The 18247-nt window shown below is 44.6% G+C and overlaps 2 protein-coding genes across 21 annotated transcripts in view; one reads left to right on the top strand and one right to left on the bottom strand.

The window, feature by feature from the left end:
* The window catches only part of LOC124191218 (oxidation resistance protein 1-like), a 28649-nt gene extending 13121 nt beyond the window's left edge, over window positions 1-15528 (bottom strand). For 6 of the 20 annotated variants that reach the window (XM_046584291.1, XM_046584292.1, XM_046584293.1 and 3 more), the window contains exons 1-3: window positions 15388-15528; window positions 12202-12469; window positions 112-215 (exon numbers count right to left, since the gene is read on the bottom strand). In XM_046584291.1, the coding sequence (XP_046440247.1) occupies window positions 112-215; window positions 12202-12287 (190 nt within the window). In that variant the 5' untranslated portion in view covers window positions 12288-12469; window positions 15388-15528. Of the gene's footprint in view, window positions 1-111; window positions 216-5359; window positions 6776-8525; window positions 9117-12201; window positions 12470-12734; window positions 12959-15387 lie in introns of those variants that run through there. The other 14 variants (XM_046584290.1, XM_046584295.1, XM_046584297.1 and 11 more) reach the window with 8 other exon arrangements.
* Window positions 15529-15540: 12 nt separating this feature from the next.
* On the top strand, window positions 15541-16658 carry LOC124191220 (calcium load-activated calcium channel-like). The gene is made up of 5 exons (XM_046584300.1): window positions 15541-15827; window positions 15892-15969; window positions 16031-16205; window positions 16283-16405; window positions 16464-16658. Exons 1-5 carry the CDS (start codon window positions 15767-15769, stop codon window positions 16576-16578), a joined length of 552 nt encoding a protein of 183 aa, XP_046440256.1. The 5' UTR covers window positions 15541-15766; the 3' UTR covers window positions 16579-16658.
* The last annotated feature ends 1589 nt before the right edge of the window (window positions 16659-18247 follow it).

Here is an 18247-nt window from a genome sequence, read left to right as displayed (position 1 = left end):
TTTGTCTTTCATAACCGCCATTCCTGTTTCATCGGAACTATGCAATTCGTTCGGCCGGAATCAACAATCAAAATTGGATTTGAATTATTTTTTGTTTTGGTTAATATTTACCAGTGCTACTCCCCAAAGCCGATCCGGCTAAACGACTCAATCCGCCAATGACATCCACGTCGAAAGCAGCCGCCAAACTTTGATCCACACTCCGGCTCTTGGTCCTGAATAATCAATCAAACCGCACAAAAAGAGAAAAAAAAAGAAAACCACTTTGAGTATTTATACAATTAATAATTACAGCAAATCATGACCATCCAAAAATAATAAGGAAAAAGAATATTCAAGGGGCGTAGTAGATGGTGGACGTTGATCGAATTACACACAAAGAGCGAGAGAGAGAGAGAGAGTCGGTACAACATCAGAGGATCCTTAAAAGAAGAGGGAGCTCCCAGATGTCAAAAGTGTCAAGATTTTGTTGGCCAGACTGTCCAAACATGACATCCCGCAGTTCATCTTCATCAAGTCTTGATCTCTCTCTTTCTCTTTTACTTCAAGTGGGAGTAGAAGAAGAAGAAGACAATGCTCGAGATGTACGACTCCTACTAGTTCCTTCCTCTTTTCTTCATTTTCTTCTGTCAAAAAACTTCCGGGAGGGCGAGCAACACAAAAAAAAAGATGCTCCGAGCAGAGAGGCCAACTTATTGAGACGTCAAAGATCTATGGTATAAAGAACGAAGAAATGAAAGCCAAAAAAATATAGAAAGAAGAAGAAGAAGAAGGTAGAACCCTCCTTCTCCTAGTAGAAGAAGAAAGAACGGCATGTAACGACCTCTCTCTCTCTCTCTGGCCGGGCCAGAAATCGATAAGGAAGACGGGCTCTGCACCGCGCGCGCGCTTATATTCACTGCCGACCAACTCTTGAGCCAAAACTTTGTATTCCTTTCCAACCGATGGGGGTTTCGTTGTTGGAGAATCAGAAATTTCAATTTTGGTTTTGAATTTTTCGACATAAAACAATTTGGTGAGCTTCACCAAGTCGAATCCAGGTTGTTGGACTTGAGCAACACACGACGCACACACATTGTCGGTTAAAAGGGGGTTAAATAAGAGCTATATACTATCTCTCTTAGTCTTGTGTGTGTCCTTTTGTTTAGCTAACAAGATCTACACACACACAGAGACACAAACACACACACACACACTGACACACACGCCAATCCTCAAACTCACTAATTGGGACCGTCTCACCAGAATTGAAAGCGAAAGGCCTGGAAGCCAGGTCCCAACGCGTCCATCATCGACGTCGCTCTCTAACAACAACAACAACAACAACAGACAACAACAACGGGCAATCAGTAGAAATCAATCGTGCGAGATAGAAGAGGTGTAGTGGCGGACCTGGGTTTTCTCTCTCTTTCCTTCTTTCAACAAATCGAGACGAGATGGCTGGGCCAGACCATGGCAACTTCGTTTGACTGACGTCTGTGCCCAAGACGTCCCGACTCGCAGTGCAAGAGCTGGAGGAATCCTGTTATTCCGGGAACACAACGCATCCGCACACACACACACACACACACACACACCAAGATTTTCCCAATAGCTAGTCGAATAGACAAGAGAGCACACACACACAAAACTCCACCCACCGAAATGCAGCAGCAGCAGTAGGACTATAGGCTGACTAACACACAAAAACAAATCAAACATCGCAGACGCCATCTGACGTCGACTCTGAAAACCATTTGCCGTCATCAGGCCCCGATGAATTAAATAATAAAAATGATAACGACGTGCCTCGTTATTATTACGCAAGACTTGGTGGCCTGGGCCCGAAAACTTGCGTGAATTTTGTGACTTTGTTCGTTGGGAAAGATGAAGAAGACTTGAGAATGAACGGCAACCTCTTATTTGGAGAGACAACCAGACCCAGTATACGTATAAACACACATGCAAAAGAGTCTGTAGTAGCTGGGCTAAACAAAGTGAAAAAGTCAGCTAGGCGAGAGGAAATGTGTGTGGTGGCTTTTTGACTTTATCAATTTTATTATTTTTTTATTTTGTCATTTCCCTTTGAATAAGAAAGTCTTCACATGCAAATCGTAGGCCAAAGACTACGAAGAGATTTCTTTTCTCTTCTTCTTCTTCTTCTTCCGTGTCTCCTTTGAAATAATTTTGTCCCCCCTCCATCGCCCTCCCCCTTTTCTTGGGAGAAGAGATTTTGTCGTCGACCAACTCGATAGGAAGAAGAACATGTGACGCCCGGCTGAGCAAACTTGTCTTTATTGAGAGGAGATTGAAAAGAGAGACATGACTGAATTCTTCTTTTTTCTTTTTTCTGATTTTTCGTGCCGACGACAAATCACAACACGGATGAGAAAGAAGAAAACCGGAAGGAAAAAGGGGACGTCAAAGAATCAAAAAGAAAATAATGTAAAGAGAGTGTGTGTGTGTAGACTGTGCGAAGCTGAAATGGCGGGGGGGGTTGTTCCACCTTTGACCTCTGCAACGAACAGTGTCTTTGGCTCCTGTTATCTTTGTGGCTCCTGATTTGAGCTCAGTGTGGCGCATCAAAGATCAATCGATAGTCTCTAGCTTCTTCTTTTTTTTTTTTTGTCTTTTGTGGCGGTGGTTTCGGCTGGCAACACACTGACACTCTGACCGCAACCGAGCGACAGAATCGACCGACCTTTTCTGCATGGCTTTCACATCGATGCCAGAGACAAAACGGCCTGCCCATCCGAGAGCATCCAGCCCAACACACACACACAAGGAGAACCTTCTGATGCCCGGCCAATCATTTCTCTCTTATCAAAAAGAAACCTTTTGCAAGGGGGTAGTAACTAGTCAGTAGTGGACATCAAATAAACGGTTGATAACTTGATATTACTACTACTACTCTCGAATGGAAGAAGTTTTTTTTTCCATTAAAAGGAAGTTGATCGTGTCCAGGTGGATCAGAGCAAATCAATTTCTAGATATAATATCGGTATCAAAAAAGCTTTTGATAAGGATTCCCTTGGTTCGTGTCGAAATCAACTTTTTTTTTTTTTTTCAAAAGTGTTACCCCATTCGTCATTGGGTATCGATTTGGGGGGGGGGGGGGGGGTGCTACTGGATTGGCGATTCAATCACTTCCAGTGGGTAGAAACTTGGCAGCTCAGATGGAAATATAAATCACACCCAAAAAATCTCATCCCTTTTCTCTTTCTCTCTGCGTCACAGACACAATCATTCAAAAGACGCGGCCCGGATTAAACGCGTTATTTCCTCCGGGCCGGCAAACAATAAAACAAATAAAGAAATGGAAGCTTCTGCTGCTTGGAAATGAATCGAGGCTCCTACTTCTTCGTTTTCCTCGAGAGCAACAAATGAATAGACGCCAGCCAGCCACAGCGCACATTTTGATTATTAATCCGGATCAGGTGTTGGTGGCCGGGCTAAGGGTACCGAGAAAAAGCGATGGAGGAGGAGGGAGCGTGATGCGGTTCTTTTGTGCCAGGAGGGGGGAGGGGGGGGGGGTTTGGTCGGGTCTTCAAAAGGAGATCAGGTCTAACGAGCGACTGCACACACACACACATGTGTGTGTCTGTGTGGTAGCATCTTTAAACGAAAATGGAATTGCCTTGTCCGCTCTTTTTTTTTTCGCCCGTCCGTCCTCATCCCGACGACCGTCGTCGCGCAATTACCAGCACTCACGCAGTCACGATACACTCTTCTTCTTCTTTCTACTTCTTTTCCCGTTGGATTGTAGAGAGAGAGAGAGACGTCCTTTTTATTCTCCGGCTGCCGGACTAGTCTTTTGGGAGGCTGTGTGAGTAGCTGTAGCTCAGCAAGTGTGGTAAATCCACGGCTCCTAAATCCTTGGCCTACTTTTCTTTTTCCCTTTCTCTCTTTCTCTCTACTTTTTTACAAAACTTTTTATTTTCCTTTTTTTGAACGGAGATTCTCTCTCCATTGATTGTCGATTGTATTCCGCTGGCAACAATTTCGGCCAATTCCAAAGGAGACACACGCCCAGCCCAGCCCAGCGCGCGCGCGCGCAACCTGGACACACACACACGCGGATCACTCCGGATCGATAACAAAACACCCATCACAACCATTTTCTATCTGACAATCTTTTCGGCTTTATTTTCTCCTCTTCTTTTTTTTTTGTGCAAGTCGTTTACCACCGAAGGGACGACGACGACGACGACGATCCATCACTCGTCGCAACTTTTTCCTCATTGGTTTCATAACACGAAACGATCAAATTCAATTTGATAGCAACACACACACACTCCCTTTCGCTTTGAGAGCGCTGAAAATCCCACCAAACAAAATTGAAAAATAAAATAAAAAAAGATATTGGCTGGGCGACACACTTGTGTGTGTGTTGGACCCGACTGGGGGGTGGTAGAGTATAAGAAGAAAGGGGGGGCAAGGTGATGGACGGTTCAGATATGTTGGTAGAGATTGCATCAAAGAGAACGAACGAACGAAAAAATAAAAAGCGCTGACAAAGAGAAGAAGATAAAAAAGGGGAAAAATGACAAAAGTGCTTGCCGGAGCTAGCTAGCCAAGGCTATATAACGCCCTCAAGGCGGAAACAGCAGCTCTGGCTGGCTGGCTGAATGTGTGTGTGTGTTCACTCTCTCTGCCTGCAGCTGGATCAAATATAGAAGAAGAAGAAGAAGAAGCTTCCAGCCAGGGCCACTTTGACCCCACAAGGCATTAGCCGGGGAAAAAAGAAAGGAGGAACTTTGGTGAGCGCATCTTCGTGCGCGTCTATTGATGTGAGCGCTCATAATTATTTCCCTGCGCGCAATCATATCTATCGCGGTACGATAATATACATCTCTCTTACATATAGTTACAGCTCACAAACTTGTGTGCGATGCCGAATAATGGGCGCAAAAGTCAACATTGTCGGCCATTTTGGCCTGTGTGTTTTTTTTTCCCGACGTGCCGGCCATCATTAAAAAAACAAAGACGGCCCAAAAAAGATTTTTGGGTTTGGGAGGGTTCTCGTCGTATCAAAAGAGAAAGACAAAAAACTAAATAAGAAAAGAGATTAAGAAGACGAGTCGCGTCTTGGCGTAGCCCATCCCGAATCACTAATTTGAACCTGTTATCACGTGATTCACAAACGCTGGCCAAAGGTCCAGTCTCGCGGCCAGCAGCCGGGACGAGACGGGCATAGCCAATGCGACCCGGATTTGCTGTGTGTGTGGCGGCGGCGGCCCAGCCAATGAGGTCAAAGAGAAAAGGGGTGGTGGGGTGGTGGTTCTAGCTGGCCAGGAAAAAATCAAAAGGCACGTGTCGGCGCATTTCTGATTGTTTGGGTCTTCTTTGCCCGTCTCGGACGTTTTTTTCTGATGATTACCTGCTGCGACCAAACAGGGCGGACGGCGGCCAGAAAAGATGACTCAAACTACGACGTTTCTTTGTCATCCGATCATCCGGCGGAGTGCGGGAACTCGACGACGAGGATGTACTGCTCCCGCCGCCCGCCTGCGTGGCCGAGAAGGAAACGCTGCGCTCCCGCTGGACCGTGCCGCGCGGAACAAGTTCCAACGACGGATTCCGGCGATCCATCCCGTCGGTGGAGGAGAAAGTAGCCGAGCGATCGCGGACGATGGCCGTCGACTTGCTGTCGAATCGGAATCGGTCCGGCTCGTAGTTGAGCAGGGCCGACGGCGAAAGCGACGGGCCGTTGAAATGTTCCGGCGACGGGCTGCAAGTTCGCGTGGCGTGGTGAACTTGAACGCCTTCCGGCAGTTGCTCCAGTGAACATTTGAGGATGGGCGTCGTGATGCCCAGCGTCGACTGGAAAGAGCCCCGTCGCTCGTATTGCACGGGGAATTCCAGCGACTGGGAGACGGGCGAGGTCGGCGAATGATTGGTCGGACTGGTCCGTCGCCGATTGAATTTGAGAAATCGCGAGAAATGCGACGGCGATCGCGTCTCGGATCGCGATCGCTGCCGGCCGCCCGGCTTCTTCTCGCCCAAATCAGAGTCGTCGTCATCGTCGGCCGGCTGGAGGAGAATGGTCGGAACGGGCAGCGATTGGCGGACGGGCCGGGCCGGAGCGTCGTCGAATCCGCTCAGACACGTGTCGAAATCGGCAAATTGTCGATTGAGCTCCTCTTCGCTGTCGCAGACGCTGGAAAATGAATTGGATTTACTCCAGCGGCTGCGGGAGCCGGCCCGCTCCTTTTTCTTGCCGGCCGCCACCACCACCGCCGCGTAGGGGTCACTCAAATGGTTCAGACTTCCGGGCACGGATGAAGAGCGAAAAGAGAGCTGAGCGGAGGCAGCAGCACTCGGCTGTTGTTGGTGCTGGTTGTTGCCAACGCTCAACTTCCTGCCCATTTTGCTGATGAAATTGACTGGCGTTTGCAGCGAAAACCTTCGCCGTTGTTGTTTCATCGTCCCGGTTCCGGTCGACGCCATTTCCCCCTACCCAACCCTCCTTCACTTGGGGTAACGTTCCGGCCACCGGCAGAGACCACCAATAAATGCTCGTCTTCCGAGCTGCTCTGCATACAGTTGCTCGTATTTGTTATGTCACGCACCAAAGTTAACTTTTTCTTCTTGAATCTATCCGGACATTGTTAACAAATTCAGGAAGAAAACTTTGGCTATGGGGGGGGAATGGATGGAATCACTGGTTAAATTGGATTTGATTTTTGAACGACGAGAAACGGCCGACTGACGCAGGGGCCGGCCGGACATTGAACGTCTAATCCCCACGACAAAAATGGTACAACTTTTTGAATCATATGACGACGTCGACAATGTGTTCACAAGACGCACTAATGAAGAAGAAAAGGAAAAAAAGAAAGAAAAAAGGGGGGAGATTTTTTCGTATAATAATCATCCAATCAAGATAAAGAGAGTCGTAAGGGGAAAATCCTCGATCCCGTGATGATGATCCCCCCCCCCTCGCCGAAGACGCTTTTTGAATACGTCATGAACGTCACGAGCAAAAAAATTTTGTCACTACGCCAACCCGTCGTTCGCTGCTGCTGTTGTTGTTGTGGTGATGGGAAAACTGAAATTTCATTTTTGTTTCATTTGAATTTTCGGGAAAATCCTTAATCCATCGGCCCGTCCCATTTTTTGGGGATTTTGTGCGCCGCCTATCGTCAATTTGTCGTCCCACCTGACGACGCTGGGATCGATTCCGCCGGGATATATTTTCCCTTTCAATTAAAGCGGCGGGAAAGTGGAGACACACGAAACTGAAATCTGAATCGCCGTTTTGGTGGGGCGACAATCATCATCGCGTTACCTTGGCAACTGTCGAGAGAAAGAGAAAGGCCCCTCTGCTGTCAATTAGAATCTGATCATTACGACGGGCTGCAGCAGAAGAGGCTTAATTAAATCTCACTCTTCTTCTACTACTCTCTATCCTGGGCCCCTGTCCAACATTCAAAAGAGGAAGAAGAAAAATAGAAGAATAAGCGGGCGGATTAAAAAAAGAAAAAGATCCTTCCGATCCAGTTTAGTCGCCGCTTGTTTTTGACATCATCGTTCATTTACTGCCGGGCTGGTCGGCCGGGCAAGAAGACAAAAACAGGTAGAAAGTCTTGATGCGTGTGCACAAGACACACACACAAAAAAGTGTTTTCCTTCCTTTCCTGGACGGATCGGCTTCCATCTCGAGAGGAAATGAAGACGAAAAAAAGGGAAAAAACTTAGCCCTGGGAGAAAAGAATCCAGGACTAGACGCAATATATACTACATCGGATAGTCTCTCGTCTAACTTTCTGGGATCTTGATGAGAATTCTCCGTCGATTGATCAAGCAAACAAATCAGAAGAGACGAGAGAAAAATAACCGACGACGAGATACACAAGAAGAAACTCTTGCACACACACACAGAGATAGAGAGAGAGGCGGAAGCTTTTGCTCCTCCGACCAACCGAATCTTCTTCTTCATCTGCTGGCGTCTGGTTGAGACTGCTATTATTGATTCCCCCCCCCCTTTCCCGCTTTTCGCGTTTCTACTTTTTCGAGTTGCTTTTTCACCCCAGCTCCTCGATTCGCATCGCTCCTAATCTCTTTTGGCTCCCGATTTCAGAATATCCATCATTAAGTTGGTAGATATCTCTCTTTAAAGGAGAGATATCCGTCGTCGGGTCACTTGAACCGGAGAGTTGCGAGTGGCCATAAATAAACCGTCAATAAATCAACGTCGTTTTGCTGCTGCTCTCCAGTCTCTCGCACAGCATTTAAAACAAATGCGGATGGAAAAATAAAATAAAATAAAATAAGAGTCGAGTTTTTTTTTTTTTGCGGAGCCCGTTCTTAACCCCTCTCCTTTCCCTCTCCCGCTCACGCCAGTTTCTCTTTTTACTCCGTGGGAGAGCGGCCAGCTGGATGTGAATTCGTCAAGACGTCCAGCTGGGCTCTTTCCTTCCATTTGTTGTTTTTTCTTTTTTCCATTTAATTCGCCGGGCCGAGGACAAAAATAATCAATTGATCAAATCCAAAATGATTCAGTTTAACTTAATCATTACATCGGGTTGTTTTTGTTGGCTTACTTTTTGCGCAGGGTTTTGGCCAAAACGGCCGTCAGCAGGTTGCCGACGCTCGAGTGCGGAGAGCGGCGGGAGCCTCCGGATTCAAACAATCGACTCGTGGAAGACCTGCGGGGCATTTCTTCCGGCGTAATCGGTTTGGGTGCGGGCTGTAAGCTGGATTTGCGGGCACCGCCGGCGACCCAAGTCTCTCCAGCCTTGTCCAGGCCATCCAGCGACGATCCGGACTCTGAGCCGCTGGTCGGCGAGTCCACCACGCCCACCTCGTGAACGTTGAGCAAGAAATTGACGGAGCGACTCAGTTCGTTGGCCGTGCGAAATGGACTCGTCCTGCGACTGTCGGGCGACGACGGCGTCGATCGGGTCACGTCGGCCCATCCTTCCCTCAACGTTTTGGGTATTTTCAGGTACTTGTCCTTCTTGGGCGTTTTGGTGAAACTGCCGTTCGAAGCCATACCGAAACAAAATCAAAACGAAACCAAAATATCCAGCAGCAGAGAGCGTAGAAACAGACGGAGCGTTCAGTGAAACAATTGTCGAAAGACTAGTCGGAGATATCGCCGTGTAAAAACGGCTGTTTCATCACAGGGGCCACCGTTATCTCTCTCCCTCTCTCTCATTTTTCGTTCGTTTTGTGTTTCCAACGAAGGGAGAAAGAGAGAGCGAGCGGAATATAACGCAATTGAGGGCAACACTGTGAGAGCCTGAAAGGTCCAAAAGGCCGGTTTTGTATTTTTCATTTTTATTTTGTTTGTGACGTCGAGTTTTTTGGTCGATTGCGCCAACGGCGCATCACGTCACCACCGTTCAAACAAGAAACAAGTTGTCGAGATCCAATATTTCTAGATCGCTTTAGGCATTGCATCGTTGTGTGTGCCCCGGATCAAAATGGAAACTTTCGACATTGGACATTATTTTTTTTCGTCACTCCAGTGTCCAATGTCTAAAAAAAACACAAAATTGACGCAACTTTTTTTTATTTGGCGTGTGTAAATCACGCAGTTGATAATAACCCATCCAAAACGATGCTCTATATAGTACTACTCCCGGACCCACCACTGGAACGAGATGTACACGCAGGTGTGTCGAGCCGATCCTGCTGGGACACTTGCGTGCATCCAGCCGATTGTTATTTCTTTTTTTTTTCTTCTTCTTATACCTTCCGACTCCCGAAATGATTAGCATATAGACGCAGCTCGGAGCACGCCATTTTTTTTCTTCTTTTTCCTTTCCTCTTCTCATGACCCGCAAGATCCCATTCCGGCGGATAGGAAACTAAGACTTGATCTATTCAAATGCATCCCAGCGTGTATATACTGAATTTATTGATGGCTCACTAACATTGGTCCCCCCCACTCCCGTTTTCTGGCTGGGCTTTTTTTTTATATGGTCCCGTTAGCCACAACTTCCACGCGCATCGATCGATCCTCGGCGTTCACTTTTTTATTTATTTATTTCTTTCAGATTCAGTCAGTCAGGCCAAGTTTATTTATATAATATAACATAGTCTACTTTCTCTTTTTGCTGTTTTTCACGTTGTCTGCTGTGGCGTACACGTTAAAAAAAAAAAAGGGAAAAATAACGGCGCCAGGGACCTGGTCTCGGCCCTATTCTACCACACCAAATTATCAACTTCGACATTATGCAAATCCCCCTTTTGGCGATGGGAAAGGTTATTTTTAGAATGCGGTTGCGTGTGTGTGATTCAATTTGAGAACAAAAAAGAAGAAGAAGAAGAAGAACAAGATAAGACACGATTCCTCATTATCGAGTGTTGGGCTATCGGTGCGAGAATCAGAGTTAAAGCCAAATGTAATCGAAAAGAAACCACCGTGTGTGTGTCTCATCAGGAGCAATCAATCGGTCGGTGCAACTCAAAAAAGCTCTTTGCCTGCGACTACCTCCCACCCGTTTGCTGAGACTGGTGGTGTACACTTGAAAACGGGAATCCATGTTAGTCGTCGTACAAGTACCTACTACTAGGCGAAGCACTAAGAGCGAGCGTTGGCACTAGGGAAACCGCAGGCGGCCGCCCCAAACACACACACACAAGCGCATCGATCCCTTTTCTATTTCACACACGAAGTGCCTGTGGAGGTTAAAGAGCCATCAGCGAAAATTCGGGGCTCTCCTTACCACCGCCGGCGACAAGGCAAGTTCAATACTACTCACAACAACCCCAGTTGGTGCGTACTGGTACTAAGGAGAAGAAGAAGGGGGTCGGGGTTCTATAGAAAAAAATCTTGGCTGGAAGTTTTGAATCCTTAAAAATCTTGACAGGAAAAAAAAGAAGAAGAAGATGACGACGACGTGGGTGAGAGAGAAAATGGAAAGTTTCCCTCATCCATTTAGCCGACAGCGTGGAAAACTTGACTGCATCTGACGGGGCCGGCGAGGTGTGCTGAGTCTCTCTCTCTCTATCAGCTGCTGAGAGGAGAGCGAAAGATCCTCCGACAACAACAACAACAACAAGAAAAAAAAACGCTGTGCCTAGATTGGATGCAAGTCGATCGATACATCCGAGAAAGATGTCGACGGAAGCCAAAAACTATTTGTGAAAAAAAAAATAATAATAATAATAATAATCGTAATAATAATAATAATAGAAGCAAGATCCGGCAGGACTAAACTCTTATACGCTGGATAGGAAAAAAAAACAACCTTACTCCGCTTCCCCATCTGAACGTGAAAATAATAATCAAAATAAAAAAAAAAACTTCTTTCTCGTCTACAAGGAGAAGAAGAAGAAAAACGGAACGGTTGGCGGAGGAAGAAGAAGAAGAAGCGGATGTGAAAGGAAGAGAGAAAAACTTGGGTTTGCCGTGCGCTGATGGATGAAGCGAACAAGCAGACGTCTACGTGCCAGTTCCGGCGCGTTAGCTTCTTTACGAAAATAAATAAAGAAGTTATATACTCTGTGCGACTGGTGTACACCCGATTAGCCTTCAATAAATACGAGCCAAAAAAAAAAAAAAAACGGAAAGGAGGTATGAGCTCTGAAAATTGCCTTAAACAAGAAATCAATTGAAGCATCCATCCCCCTCCTTCCATCCCAGCACCCATCCGATAAAAAGCGGAATACTTTTCCGTCCTATCGGTTGATAATCCATCGCATTTCACGAGGACACAACCCCTCCTCCTAAGAAAGAACCAATCCATTAAACAAAACTTTTTTCCTTTCACGACAGCGAGTGATGGTCGGAATAAAAGAAGAAGAAATGTCCAACTACGGGCGGAATTCTTTTCCGACGACGACACACAAACACACCGAAAGAAGAAGAAGAATAAGAACAAGAGGGGAGAGACAAACATGTTCTTGAATAATCTTCATTAGTCATCATCTTTCTCCTCTTGCAGCTGTGCGTGTGTCGAATTTCTATCCGACGAGTATCGATTCGAATCCGCACGCGCGCAACACACTGGCGTGCATATTATGTATATACCTCCAGAGAGAAGGAGGCAAGGAGGCAAGGAGGGGGGTGGGGGGTTGCCTGGATGAAGCAGCAGCACATCACCGCACACACATCTCTCCCCCCCGTCAATATGGCCCAAGTTTTTGATGAAATGCAGATGATTTCACTTGTCTTCATTTCAATAGACAAGATGGTGGAAGAGAGGAGGAGGAGGAGGACGGGAGAATAATGGCGCAAAAAGAGACGAGGAATTGTAGTCGACTTACTGCCAAGAAGAGAGGCCATCCTTGAGTCTATCTTTGATGGATCGTTGGCGTTGAGGTCCAGTCAATCCATGATCGGATGACGTCATGTTGACGACTGCCGATCTCTTTTGTGTGTGTGTGAGCTGTGCGCTGGGCACCCCACCAATGGAGAGACGACCGCTCTCGTTTGCCGACACCTCCGTCGCCTCCTCCTGGCTCCTTACACCTCGGTTCTTCCGCTCGCCTCCAGCCGACTTGGAATACCCATTCGATCCGGCTGTCACGCTCTCTACATCAAAGCACAAAAATGGGAAACGAAAAACAAATTAACCCCCAACATATTAAAAAAACGGCTGCAACAACAACAACAACAACAACTGATTGAATAAGAGCTGAATTCCGTGTCCAAAAATCCGTCGATGGATCACAACGGCCAGATTTCCAATCCTCACGCACAACAACAACCGAAAAGAAAATAGAAAACCGAATCAACGAAACAATAACGACGGACGGAACAAGATTTTTTTCCTTCCGGCGCACAACGCCAATCATACCTTTCGGCACGGCCGGAAACAATAAATGTAGCTCCAGCGGAACTGTGTTTTTTTTATCCGTCCCGAACGACTGGGTGGTGATGTGTGGGCCGCCGGACAGAGTTTCGCAGGGGAACAACTGGGAAACAACTTAAATAAAATGAGACGAGCCGAATAATATCGGGCGCTCCCGAAATGAAAAAAAAAAATGGCAGCCCGACGACGTTGGCTTCCAGGAGAGTACAGGTACGATGTTGACATCCGCCTTGGGGATTTTATTCGTCTAGCGTGCGAGAATGCCAACTTCCGCGGGAGCTGCTGGACAACGCTTGCGCATCACCTGCACCCGCCCTCTTCCAGCAGCTTACTCCTCCTTCTCCCGCTCCCGTCTTGGTCGTCTTTGATTCTTCTTCATCCGCCGCACCAGTTTGCCCGGCACACACACACACAGAGACGTGGGGGGGCCATAGACAGCCAATGTCGGGAGACGCACGACAGCGAGCGGGAATCCTCAGCTCCGGCTTACACTCCTCCTTTCGACTATCTCCCCCCCCCTCCCCAGAACCTGTCAAGGGAGGAGGTCACGCACCATCACAACAAACACACCATCAAACAAACAAACAAACAAACGCGGATCAACAAACAACGAACGGCGACATCGATGGTAATCAATGATATTCCTTCCCCACCTAGACAAAAAGGAAAAACTCCGCGGGATATACTATGTTGTATAAAATAATGAGCTTTTTTGTTTTTAAAAAAATAAAAAGGATCCCGACTCTCTGGCCCAGAAGGTTCTCATTATTCCGACAAACTACAAAGGAAAAACAGCCTCCTCGCATCATCATCATTGCCAATTAAACCTCTCCCCCGGTCTGAAAGAGACTGGAGCCAAACTCGACAATGTTGAGACGATGATTCTTCACGTTGGAACGTCAACAGGGCGTTGATCGACACGCTCCAGTGTGTGTCTCTGTGGGTGTGTGTGTGTGAGCCTTTAGTAGAGAAAGAAGAAGAAGAAGAGGGGGGTCTCTGAAAGGTATTGATCGTTGGCAACGGTCGGGATCCCAATCCCGATGACCCACTATCTCTCTTTCTGCTCCTGGCCTCAACGACGCAGCAGGAATACGACAATGTCTTTACCAGCATGTTTGCCCATTTCCTCTCTTGTATTCTTTTCCAACCCGCCCGTCATTTACGAAAAGAAACGGACAAGTTTTGAATGATAAATGATGGCTTGATTGATTCAGCCGAGACAAGCCACATTTACTTAAATACGTATCGTCGCTACGTTGGATGGACACAGTGCTGGACACCAAATACAAAAGTTGAGGAGGCAACAATATGAGTGGCAACCCATCAAGCCGGATGTGAGTGTGTGTGCGCGCGCAGAGTCACATTTAAGCCAAGTATGTTGGACAGTACAACAATCGTGTTCCAGTTAAGTCAACAAGGAATGCGACATTTATATCTGGAGACTAGTACGCAGTGGCAGTTTTTCCTTCTTTCTGTCAATAATTCCATGGCCATTTTATTGGTCGCATCTCGTATGCAATTTGCTGGACACTAGTTTTCGCTGGAGTGGAAATGGGATATAAGTAATCAATATTTGAACAGCGGCCAGAGAGATCGCCCACCCACCCCACCAACGCCACGGCCATATAAGTGTGTGGGCCATTGTGGCAATTCTACCAATACCAAATGACGAAGTTGATTAAATCGCCAGGGAGAGTCTAGTCACGGATGGGGAGAGATCGATGGCACGATTCGACACAAGGGTCGATACATATAAATTGAAGTGCAACGCGAGCAGGCGAATTGAGTGGACTGGACTGGAAGGGGGCCCAATTCCGAATAGAGAACTGTGAGCTCGACTCACCGAGTCGCTACATTAGACTTGTGTGTGTGTGTACGAATGTAACGAGATGCTACTCCCCAGTTGAGAGGAAAGCATCAAATGTGATACAACTGTCAAGTGGACCCGCCAGCAGTCGGCTAGGAAATGAAAAAATGTGTTGGTCTATATCCTCTTTTGGGTTGGAAAACAAAACTTATTTTCTAGATACAGCAAAAAAGAAAAGAAAAACTCTTCGACTTATTACTTGTGCTGAGGGGGTGGATGGGTGGGGATTTGGTTTTACAGCCAACAGATAGGCTGTGACAAACAATACTAGGGCTTCGCCAAACTGGATGAATATGTAGGGGAATTCTTTTGTGGATTCTGAACACAATGATCCCTCATTTTTCACAGAGTGATGTACTCTCTCCACATGTCATTGCTGTACACGCAGCTTGTCTGGTTAAGAATAATTCCCTTGACTACGCCATGACACACAAGTCACTGCAGCAACGGGATCATTTCCTATCTAGATTGTCCTCCGGCCAAGTGTGGGGTTGCCTGATAATGAACAACAACTCAACTTACATAGAGACAAGCTATAAAGATAAGCCAGAGTTGCTCTCTGTGTGTGTGTGTGTCGATCGGTAAAGCACAACACGCGGTAACCATGCCCGGAAAAAAACAAACTCGGCTATGTGCGTAGAATATCTCGTGCTACTAAGTTGAACGCCATCTCATTCTTCATTCCATTTTCGTCCCATTTGTCGGTTTTTTATGAAAACCCATAAAAAGAAACAAAAAAAGCAAACATAATAAACTAATAAACAAACGAACCTGGAAATGGATTGGAGGGTTGATTTTGAAACAGATTTTCAGCAAAACAATAATCACAGCTTACTAGATAATATCAAACAAATTCTCTAGACTAAATAATTGGTCTCCCAAATTTATGCCATTGAATTCCTTATTTTTAACTGTCTGCTGTCAGTATAGTGGGGTTGTTACTCCTCGTGCGGTACAAAATCCGCTAGATGGCTTACTCCGTGTGGAACAACATCGACTGCTAGTTAATCCATTTTGTGAACCTTAACGCCGGCATCTGACAACTGACAAATCTGAAATCTAATTAACAATACGACTGGATAAGGTTCTGGAAACGTATCGTTCTTGAGAACTAGAGAACCAAAATTTTCATTTCGTAACTTCTATCAAAATGTGGGCCGATACGCTTTTAATTGTAGGAATATCAGTTTTCACAGCTCTCTTGGGCGAAGGTATTTATTTGTTATGCGTTTTTCATGCTATATATTAACACAAATATTGTTTCCATTATCATAGGTGTTACTTGGCTTCTAGTGTACAAAACAGAAAAATACCAAAGGTTGAAGGCGGAAATTGATAGACAAAGCAAAAAACGTAACTTTTCAATTTGTCAATAGTCAGTAAATCAGTAAGACTAATGTGTAAATTGTTTCAGTTGAAAAAATCAAAGAAACATGTTCTGATACTTTGGACAAGGGGTTAAAGAAAAAAATAGACAGAGAAGAGGAAAAACTAAAAAACAACAATCGGGATTTATCTTTAGTTAAGATGAAATCAATGCTAGCAATTGGTTTTGCATTTACAGCTCTTTTAGGCATGTTCAACTCAATGTAAGTCAAATCTATCTAAAAATTTACTTCTTAGTTTCTATTTTTTACTTCTTTCTAACAAATATAATTATGTACAGATTTGATGGTAGAGTTGTTGCCAAGTTACCATTTACTCCAATTTCATGGGTGCAAGGACTTTCACACAGAAACCTATCTGGAGATGACTACACTGATTGTAGTTTCATTTTCCTTTACATCTTGTATGTATTTAAAATATTTAATCACGATACATTCTCATTTTGTCCATTTTAAATTTAGATGCACCATGTCTATAAGACAGAACATTCAAAAGCTTCTAGGCTTTGCCCCTTCTAGAGCAGCAAATAAACAAAGTGGAGGTTTGTTTGGACAGCAACCTCCATCACTCAAGTGAGGGATTCATATGATAAAGATTTATAATGAATCGACCTATCTCGAAAGTAACAATACACGTGAGTTTGTGTTTTGCCCCAATAGATATGTTCATTCATCATAATTATAGTTTGTTCAACTTACCTTGAGAATTTAAAATGTCCACTTGCTAATAAAATTCCAATCTAAAATTGAAAATTATTTTATATAAAGAAACGTAGCGCAAAACCGTAATAAGTAAAACCCCATGCAGCACTTCAAGCTACAAAACATTTACTTAGTAAATTTAAAGATCAGAAACATTTTATGAATGAAGTAAATTCCCTGCAGCAATTCCACTTAAAATGCTTCTTTTGAACCTCCCCATCATTCCTGACTAAGTTAAATTTTTAAATACTAGCATAGTAAAGTTTGGTGTCAATTTGTTTATATGAATCGTGATGAAAACATCATCACATTGTGTAAAATGTGCTTCTAGTTAAAAGTGTAAGCAACATTAAACTAAACCTTATCAGGAAAAAATGTTTTACAATAATTAGTGTCCTCATAATACCTATTATAACAGATAAAACATAACCTAGAACATCTACATACAAGCTGTTGCTTGCACATTAACTGTAGTTGAGAGTTTAAGAGACAACTAAGTCGGGGTTAAAGAAAATAATAACACATCAAAATAGTGGTGAGCAACCTCGTATTTATTGAACTTTCAACAAACATGAGAATTACTTCAGTTCCTTCACCTGCAGACCTGTAAGCAGGATAAAAAATTGTCATTAATTCTGCAGAAATGTATTTAGAAGAGGGTTAGCTTACCAGGAGGGAGAGACTGCTTCAATTTCTCTGCCTTTTCTTTGTCAGTAATGACCAAGGTGTACAAAAATCGAGAGCAGCGGACCTTGAATTTGGTGTTTTCGGCGTTCTTCTTTATCTTGACAGACTTGGCATCCTTTCTGCGAGCCTTCAGCAGGAAGTCTTTGATCTCCATGATTTGTTTGGGCTAAATATTGAAAAAAAAAAAACAAACATTAAAATATACTTTTGACTCACGATTGTTAACTGAAATCCATTGCTATTCTAATAAAACTTAGGCAAATAGCCCGGTAACATACCATTTTGGAGGTTGTTGGTATCAAACGACTTGATGACAAGTCCTGCGTCCTATTAAAAGAATATTTAAACTGTTAATAAGATACTTGAAAATTATCCTAAAATTTCACTGAGCAATACGAAACCATTAGACCGAAAAACAAATATACCAAAGAAAGGATGAAGAGAGATAAAATAAATGGAAAGAAACTCGAGAACGACTTACTTTTCCAAAGAAATTCAACGTGAAAAAGACTGAGAACTAGTAAAGGCAGCGACGTTGTCAGATGTTGACACTTCGTTGAATCGACAGAATTTTGCTACTTACGTGCCCTCTACGGGCCAAAATATTTTCTGGTTTAAAAATTTGTTTGTCTCACTACTTTGGACGAATAATTTTGTCATTTTTTGTCAAAACAAAATTTTAACGCTAAATTTTAATATTATTGTATATTTTCAAGCACTGGTAATGCTTTACAATGGTAAAATCGGAGGTAACAATGGTAAATGCTTTTAGTCATCATTTACAGAATATTGGATTCAGTTAACTTATTATAGAACATAAAAAAGGGTTTTATTTCAGTTCACATTAAATGAATGAT

The sequence above is a fragment of the Daphnia pulex genome, chromosome 3 (assembly GCF_021134715.1).
Source record: "Daphnia pulex isolate KAP4 chromosome 3, ASM2113471v1".
Lineage (NCBI taxonomy): Eukaryota > Metazoa > Arthropoda > Branchiopoda > Diplostraca > Daphniidae > Daphnia > Daphnia pulex.
This window is presented reverse-complemented; position numbering and strand designations above follow the sequence as displayed.